At 48.0% G+C, this 9,471-nt stretch overlaps 1 protein-coding gene across 1 annotated transcript in view; it reads right to left on the reverse strand.

Annotated features, from left to right (window-relative positions):
* NELL2 (neural EGFL like 2) overlaps positions 1-8,523 on the reverse strand; it is a 165,630-nt gene extending 157,107 nt beyond the window's left edge. The window contains exons 1-2 of the mRNA XM_075491600.1: positions 8,141-8,523; positions 7,837-7,965 (exon numbers count right to left, since the gene is read on the reverse strand). Of these exons, the coding sequence (XP_075347715.1) occupies positions 7,837-7,965; positions 8,141-8,195 (184 nt within the window). The 5' untranslated portion in view covers positions 8,196-8,523. The remainder of the gene's footprint in view (positions 1-7,836; positions 7,966-8,140) is intronic.
* Positions 8,524-9,471: the final 948 nt, after the last annotated feature.

Raw genomic sequence — 9,471 nt, forward strand, 5'->3', positions numbered from 1 at the left:
AGGAAATGCTGCTGTCCTCTCTGAAACCTCACTGGAGAATGAACCGTGCTGCTGCGGGGGGAGGGGAAACCATAAAATAAACATTAACCCAGCTAGTCTCAGCCATGCTTCGTGACTACAGAATTATGTCACAGCAAAAGCAATTACATAAGGGTAGCAAGACCTTGTTTTCCCACGTCACTGCCCCTTGCTAATGCAATCCTCCCCCAGCAAGATGGAAAGACATGCTTGACAGCTACCCAGAAGAGTCACTGTCCCCCCTTCTCAGGGCACACGTGCTTCAGGTGCTGGGTTCTCTCCGCCATGCAGGACAGATGCTGTCCTGCTGTCAACATCACATCTTTGACTTCAACCAAGACCACTGCCTGCCAGGAGAGGCTGTCTGGGGAGCAGCCACCTGCGCTTGGCTGCTCCTGATGGGGACGTCGACATGCAGAAAGGACTCCTTGGCCTCCACTCCTCTGACCATCCTCACCTTTCTCATGGCACCAACTAGGGCTCTGCTCCACACTGACACCACCTTCATGTATTTTCCTTCCATACATGCCCCAGAACTGCACATCATACTCATTTTCAGCTTTCCAACAAATATACTAGGTTGAGCCCTGAGATAATACCAGCCTCAACAAGGGTTTTGTACTTGCAATATTTTAGAAGACACCCAATTGTAAAGATAGGAACAAGCAAATGCAATTCAGTCTGTTATTAATCAGTATGAATTGTTTTGGGCAGTACGGAACATAGAAATGGAGCATGGTTATTTGAATTAACCCAAACAACCAAACTCTCATTAAAAAAAAAGTCTTAGACATTCAGCACTGTCCCAATAGAAAACAGATCCCTAGGGACTTCAATTTATTGCATATAGTAGATGCAACCTCACTGTGAAAAGCATCATTTCCTTTCCCTCCCCCCAAAAAGCCCACTGTAGGAAAAAAAAAAGATACAAGACAAAAAAAAGAAAATTTTATGTAAAACACCTTTTCTTGCAATGACCAATGATATCATTTTTAGAGCCATACTTAAAACAACTTTACTGCTCTACACATGTCTTTGTGATGCTTTATATGCCTAATACACATTCTCAGCAACATTATTTATTTGAAACTTTCAGCATCAAGACAAGTTACAATCCCCAAATGCTACAGGCCAAGTTTTCTGTCATTCCTTAACATTAGTTTGTATCAGCTATGCACTAATGACTACATACAGGGATTACAAGCTTTTCTTCTCTAGAAACCCGAGTTTCCTTGGTATCTCCAGTATATTAGGTTCCCATTCACTTTCCACTTCCCAGTTCTACCCTCTGCTGCACCATTACAAGCATCAATCACAAGTCCACAATATTTAAGGGTTTTTTTCCCCGTAATTTTTTCCCCCTCTATTTTACAGATAAGCCAGCATAGCATTAGTTAGCAAGAAACGCAGTCTCCAATAACAGATACAGTCATGATTATTCAGCAGTGTATGGTTATGCAGTGGGTAAGCGCATCCTAGTTCTCCATCCATGCGAACTCAGCATGGTTCAGGATGGGAACTGGATGCAGGATTCTCACATACTACCTCCTACTTTTTTGGGGCAGGCTCTTCAAGCAGCAGACGCTTCCCAAATACCTCCTCTTGCTAACGCTGCTGACAGGAGGAGGGGGATGCTGAATATTCAGCTCATCTGGAGCAAGGGGATGCCTCGCCACAGCAATCCCTGCTCTGCAGGCCCCAGCAGAAGCAGTCCAGCTCCCTCCTTCAACATCCAGCCCGGCTCCCTAGCAGCACCGGTCACAACCCTGGCAGTGCCGTACCACCATGGTTACTGTTTGCATGGGTGCAGAGGTGACTTTGGAACATACCAGAGGTGGAAGGGGATGGGGACAGCGGGGGAAAAGCCATACACTATTGTTCCACGTATGCCAAAATCTGGATTTCTCTGGCTACCACATTGTCATAGAGCAATTGCTTATACTAGGCATTTCTAACATTGACAAACACTCAAATACTTACTGAAATTAAACTCAATTATTTCAGCCTTTCCCAAAACTAAGGGGTGAGGGATTTTCTTTGTCTCGCCAAAAAAATCTGGGAATTTTTATTATCTACAGATGATCTCTATGCTGGAGGTCCCACAGTTTGAGGATTCAGTGATTCTGAGAGAGAAACCAGCTTGCTTCCAAGACAAAAAAAGCTGCATATAGGTATTCACTCTGCAGTCAGGCATGCCAGTTGGCAACATTAGCATCCTCTCCCCCAGCTGTCTGTTACCGCTCCTCTGGGAGATGATTCGGGTCTTGAGTACAGCTGGAGAAAGGGGATTTTACGGGATTCTCTAATCCATGTCACTGCAGTCAGCCAGGTTCGCTCCTGAAGCTGGCCAACTTTGCCATCAGCAGACATGGGAATGCTCATATGATCTCTTGCTTTGGAAAAGTTGTGGGGACAGTAACCTCTAGCTCCCGGGTGGTGACAAGCAGCTGGGAACAGTAATATTTTCAGCAGGCTCAGCTGGAACCTGGAGAAAGCATCTGCCCATAGTTTCAATGACAGGTGGCAAGGAAAAAAGTGTGTGCAAAGTACGTGTGCACAGGCAATGTAAATCTTACTTCTATAATGAAAGTAAGTTTACTCACATCTAGTTTTAAAACTTTATTTTTAGGTCCTTAATGTAGTAATGTCCAGAGATGATGTCATGGGCCAAAAACAGTGATCTTTCCAAAGGGATAGAAGTTATATTATATATATGGTAATATTGTCTTGCTAGCATTTTAAAATAGTGGGCTAATGATCCAGTCACGCAGCAATATGTAAACAAGTCATTTACACCAAGTGGCCTATTTTAGGGGTTTTTTTCTGCCAGCAGTTTGTGCCAGGAAGCCCCAGTTCAAAGAACAGTAGTGCCGAGTCCTTTCATGCATCACACTGACAGATTAAATCCTTTCTTTGGTGTTTTATAGCACATCTTGTTCCCCACCAGAATATACCATATCTTGCCTCTAGAACTGTCCCTCCTCATGAGAAATATCCAAATATTGTTTATAACCCTATTAAGAGTTATGTATCCTAACTGGCAGAGAAGCAGCTTATCCTCTGAATGAGTTCCAAGTTCTGCATTTGCATACACAAGCTCCCACATTTTCATGACCGCCATGCCCTTTTTACCTTTTCCTTAAATACATATTCCTGTGCTTGTAACCATCTGACTGCCCTCTTCTGCCCACCCTTTAGCCTCCTCTTTGAGGCATATATACACCTTTTGATGGGCATATTTATATATGTGTGTATGTATTTATATACATTCAGCCTTTATTTAGATTCTCACACCTCAGAACACCAATTCCTGTTCCAAGTTGAAATACTTGGCTTCACTGGAACCTTGCATGTGCTTAAAGTTAAGTAAGTCTCCTGAGCATAGACTTAAAGTCAGATATGTCTGACCCATTCAAAACCCCCAACACCCTCCAGCCTCTGTTGTTGGTGGTTTTGTCTGTCTTTTCAAATTTCCATGTAGTTATGTATGCAACAAGTGCTCTTGCAGCAATATGATGTTCATGTTTGCATAGGAAAATGGCCACATTGACTTTCAACTCTACCAATCTCCTCAAACTGTATTAATGCAGTATATTTACAAAGAAAGAATTCCAAGAATGACAACTGGTATTTCTCCAAAAGCCTTCTTTAAATACATTAATTGCACTTCAATCCACGCACCTGATTTGGGCTTCACCTTTAGTGTCATCCCTGTTTTGCAAAGGGAAAACTGAGGTATTGAAATTTCACTGACACAAACAGTCACCAACAGAGAGAAGTTTGTGGTGTAGATATCTGACTTCTGTTCTGCTGCTTTGACCAGAAGAGGAATAATTTTCCTCTCAACATATTTTGACATAATAATATCTGCTGTTGGCTAGGAAGTGCTGGCAGATGTTCACATACAGCAACACTAACATTTTGGAAGACTTCCTCCTGTTTTCTATTCATAATTGTATCTTCCCACAAGCTACACTGGAACATTTTACAATTACTTTGCAAATCACATTTTTCCAGAAAGAGAAGTCCCTGCAGCTAACTAGAGCCAGATTATAGCAGCATTCAGGTGCTACCATCCACTACAACCAAGGAGCATCAGGCACCTAAAAGGCTTTAAAATTCAAGACCACAGCATCTAATATTGCTGAAGTCATAGAATTATAAAATCGTTTAGGTTGGACAAGACATTTAAGATCGTCAAGTCCAACCATAAACCTAACACTGCCAAGTCCATAAACCACCTCCCTAAGCACCACACCTACACGTCTTTTAAATACCTCCAGGGATGGTGACTCAATCACTTCCCTGGGCAGCCTGTTCCAATGCTTGACAATGCTTTTGGTGAAGAAATTTTTCCTAATATCAAATCTAAACCTCCTCTGGCGCAACTTGAGGCCATTTCATCTCGTCCTATCGCTTGTTACTTGGGAGAAGAGACCGACCCCCACCTCTCTACAACCTCCTTTCAGGCAGTTGTAGAGAGCAATAAGGTCTCCCCTCAGCCTCCTTTTCTCCAGGCTAAACAGTCCCAGCTCCCTCAGCCGCTCCTCATAAGACTTCTGCTCCAGACCCTTCACCAGCTTCATTGCCCTTCTCTGGACACGCCCCAGCACCTCAATGTCTCTCTTGTAGTGGGGGGCCCAAAACTGAACACAGTATTCGAGGTGCAGCCTCACCAGTGCCAAGTACAGGGGCACGATCACTTCCCTAGTCCTGCTGGCCACACTATTTCTGATACAAGCCAGGATGCCATTGGCCTTCTTGGCCGCCTGGGCACACTGCTGGCTCATATTCAGCTGGCTATCAACCAACACCCCCAGGTCCTTTTCCACCGGGCAGCTTTCCAGCCACTCTTCCCCAAGCCTGTAGCGTTGCATGGGGTTGTTGTGACCCAAGTGCAGGATGTGGCACTTGGCCTTGTTGAACCTCATACAACTGGCCTCGGCCCAAGTCAGTGGGAAGAGTTCTCTTTCCCAAGTCTGATACTTTCTATAACATCTGTACAGTGACAGAGCAGATTGATGCACAAAACAAAGTCCCAGTGACCACAAATTTCAAATGGCTAGGCTTATTTCTAAATTAGGAACCATATAAGGAGCAATCTAAATGCTCTTGAATAGACTATAGGACTAAAACTACCATCAGAGAGTAACTGCTTACTGTGTTCTACGGCCTAGAAATATAAGTACCTTTGAAAATCAGTTATGCAAAGAAGAATGTCAGAACAGCCAATTAGATGCTAAAACCCTTGTATTGAAAATTGATGCTACATCTAATTAAGCAGTCAAAACTGACTTTTTGCCTAGAAACAGAAGAGACTATTCTGCTTTAGATGCATGTACAGTTTTCCCTTCCTATATCTTTAATTGTCTGTTACTTGGCAGTTCAGCCTCCACTTTCATAATTTCTTTCTAAAAGGAAGAACTGCATTTAGGCTTTCTATATGTTTTAAACATATGTAAAGTAAGGCTTTACACCAGTTGAGAATGTGGTCTATCAAAAAAGGCAACATACTAAAATGTCATAAATATCTATATGGTACAAGAAAAGATTCAATATCTGAAGAAACCAAAAGGCAAAGGATTACAAGTTCAAGCTTCCAGAGTAAGTTCACAGATCATTTAAAGTCATTTGTGTCCTCTTCACAAAATCATTTGTCTCTAGGACCAAGGCTTTAGCTGGAATAAGGAAAAAAACACACAGGCAAAACCCAAATTTAAAGTCAGCACATACATATATTTGAAATTCACACACTGCATATATATACATTAAGAGGCATACATTGCAGCAATGTTCCTACAGTGTGAGCTCTAAGAACAGAGCAAAAATAACTAGGTGGACCCAGTGGTCTGATCAAGGAATGAAATTTCTCTAATTCTAAATGCAAGTTCAAAAATGAAAATCTGTCTGCTTAGTAAGGACCCCATTTACTACAAGAAAAATCAGCAGTCTTCTTACACAGTAGCAGGCAAAATATCTCCAGTCCTGCAGGGCACTGAAGACTTCCCAAGGGATACTGAGTGACTTCAACCACCATTTAGACCCAACTGGTTTTGTCCTTGTTATTCCACCAACTCCTCTCAACAAAATAAAAAGGTCAGTGTGACAATTTAGACCCCTATCTCCTTTTGTTATGACCAAACTGGTAACCCATTGGGGAACTACGTACACTCATAATTACAAAGAAAGAAGGAACAACTTGAAAAAATTCTTTAGTAACCCAGTAATTTTTTTGTCCCTACCCTGGGAAAATATACAATAAAAAGACTTATTCTTACAAACCTCTAATCCTGTTAACACTGAAGTCAAAGGGAGTTTTGACTTCCCCCTCACCCCAACCCATTGCAGCACGATGGGGCCTCAACTCAGAACCACACCTTAAAAATTACAGCTATTTTAGGACACAAACCCCACAGCCACACAAACGTGTTGCCATTCTAAGCACTCGCCCCCTTCACGAAGGGCCCTGTTCTGCAGCCGCAAGCCCACCACGGATGTTTAAAACCAGCATGTGTCGGTGTTTCTGAACGCATATGCCCATGCGTCTCCACATTAATGTCCATAGTGACACACGCTGGCTGTACCAGGGAAGAACACCGCTAGAGAGATCACCTTAAAAAAAAAAAAAAAGCCTTTGGCAACTATTAGCTTCTGATAAATTATCTCATTAATGCAAACATGAAAAAGAAATTCCCTTTCGAGATCTTATCTCCCTTGAATTATAACTCTTCGGTACAAGAAACACAGCCTTTTGCCTGTTGCACTAGCAGTGCTTTCAGATCCGAGCTGAAACTCCTGGCGTGACACAAGAAGCCAGCAATCAAGTCCCCCTATTTTAAAACTACAGGCTGATGCGGAGATTTGCTCTTCCTCCACCAGATGTTGAGCCACATTCCTTGCTCTTGTTTAGTCATGTTTCTAAGGAGCACTTCATCATCTTTCAAAGAAAAGACTTGCTTTTAAAGGCCATTTTTAGGCTTTTTTTAAAAATTAAGATAGAGGTTTTTCCTGAAAGCATTCTTGACTCCAGCTTCATTTAAGGTATCAGTACGTTATTAAAGTGTAATTCACCAATAATGAGCAAGTGTAGGCAGTGTAACCTATGCCAATAAATCCAACTGGCCATTGAGAGTTATACTACAGTCCTTTATGAATTACAATATGAGGAAGTTTAATTATTTTTTAATAAACCTCCTAAATGTATTTTTGAAAGATGGATCAGGACTACTATTATATTTCTATTCCCAACACGAACAAAAAACCAACCGCAAGCACTAAAAGAGACTAAAACTCATTCTTTGTTTCTCACGAGGGGAGTGACACAGAAGCTCACAAGGGGCACTTTCCCTTGGTAAAAAGGATCTTCTTATTTTCTGCCATCTGCCTCACTCCTCCAGGGCACTTCGTTTCAGCATTTTGCTCGATTCACATGAAACTTTCAGTGAGCATTTCCTTAGCTGGAACTGGGGTATGTTTAGCGTTTCCCAAGTAAAGCAGAAGAGTGGGTGGTGCTATTATTCATCGCTGCACCCCACGACTCACAAAATAAGCCACCTGCCATCCCCGTTCCTGCCGTACTTTAATTAAGCGTCTACCAGTCAAAGAAAAAAAAGGGGTGAGAGGAAAAAAAAGCGGGGGTGGGGGGAAGAAGAAGAGGGGAAGAAAAGCGGGCAGGAAGGGAAGGGAAAGGACCCCGGGTGCTTCAGGAGCGGGCAAACCCCTCGCTGCGGGGGGCGGGCGAGCCCCCCGTGCCCGGCGCAGGGGCCCGACCGCGGCGGCCGAAGTTGAGCGGGGCCGGCCGGGCTGGGGCGGCCGTACCTGGGAAGAGGAAGGCTTTGCTCCCGTTGTGCAGCCCCGGCACCTGGCGCACGCCCTGCGCGGAGCCTCCCAGCTGTAGCTCGGACAGCACGTCGATCTGCAGCGAGGGGTCCACGCCAAAGCCTGCAACTGACCCAGAAAGTGCCGTTACCCCACCCGCCGACACTGCAACTTTCCGAGCACCCCCCCTCCGCCCCCGCCGCGCCCCGCACCTGCGGCCGCCCGGGTACCGGGGCATCGCCGCCGCGAAGCTCCCCCGGCCCCGCTCCCGGGTGCCCGCCCGGCGGGTCCGGCATCCGCCTACCTGGCCCCAGGCAGAGGAGAAGGCAGAGCGTGCTCAAACGGATGCCCGACTCCATGGTACACCGATGCGCTCAGTCCATAGTCCCCCTCCTCCGGCTGCTGCGGGTGAAAAACCTCCGGGGCAGAGACTGGGTCCCTCCCCGCCTCTCACCGGGAGGAGCGGACCCCCCGCCGCCCCGCAGCGCGCATCGCGGCGGGCGCCGCGCCGCTCCGCCGCCGGCCGGAGCACACAAAGGCGAGGGCGGGGGGCGGGCGGGCAGCGCAACCCTCCGCCCGCGGGGAGACAATGGGGGGAGCCCGCCGGAGCCTGCCGCTGCCGCCGCTGCCGTGCGAGCGAGGCCGCGGCAGCCGGGAGGCGGAGGCGGCGCGCCCGTGCCCCGCAGCTCCCCGCCCCGCCGCTGCCGCCAGGCGCAGCCCCTCGGCTGGAGCGGAGCCGCCGCAGCCTCCGCCCGGCCCCCGCGGGAGCGCTGGTCTCCTCCCCGCCGTCCGGCGGGGCTGGCGGGAGGGGCCGCCGGTTTATGCCGCGGCCGCAGGAGCCGCCCACCGCCTCCGCCGGGCCGGGCAGGGCCGGGCAGGGCCGGGCCGGGGGAGGCACCGCCCCGCCGCCCCGACGGCCGGGGGGGATGGCCGGGCGCGGAGGGGCGAGGGCCCCGCCGTCGGGGGGCTCCGGGCTGGGAAGTTTGAGCGGAGCCGCCGGCGAGCTTCGCCGCGGGAGGGCCGGGGGCGGCGGCGGGGCGGGCCGGGCTGCCCGCGGGAGGCGGCGGCTGGCAGCGGCCGGGCGGCGCTTGCAGCGAGCCCTCGGGGCGCGCCCCGGGCTCCCGGCGGTGCGGCCTCCGCGCTTTGTTGTCGTCCGCCCGCGCTGAAGTCACCGCTTCAGTTCCCATCCCGAGGTAGCGCCGTCCGGGCTCTGGCGAAACCTCAGCCTGCTCTCTGAGCACGAGTGAAAATAATTCGGGGCAGAAAAAGAAACCAGGACGTTTCCAGTAGTTGACTAAGAGGGGAGAGCGCGGAGAGACAGCCGCTAGCACCGGGCTCGCTCTCCCAGCCGCAGGTTCCCGTTTGCCCTGTCGTGAAGGACGATCTTACAGCAACCCAGCGGTCCTGTCCTCGGTTCCCGAACAAACCCTCCTCCCCCCCAGCAAGTGACATTTCTGTGCCTTACTTTGTGTGCCTATAAAGGGGGCTAAGAATAGCCTTATTCTTCCCGTTCAGAGACTCCCAATGTGCAAGGCAGAAATGTCTTGTTGCCAGTTTGTCAAACTCTACAGAATAAAGGATTGGGTTTTTTCATTTTTTTTCTAGTTTCACACACGTGTCAGTAAGACCCTGATG

This window comes from Mycteria americana, chromosome 1, assembly GCF_035582795.1.
Source record: "Mycteria americana isolate JAX WOST 10 ecotype Jacksonville Zoo and Gardens chromosome 1, USCA_MyAme_1.0, whole genome shotgun sequence".
NCBI classification, from domain to species: Eukaryota; Metazoa; Chordata; class Aves; order Ciconiiformes; family Ciconiidae; genus Mycteria; species Mycteria americana.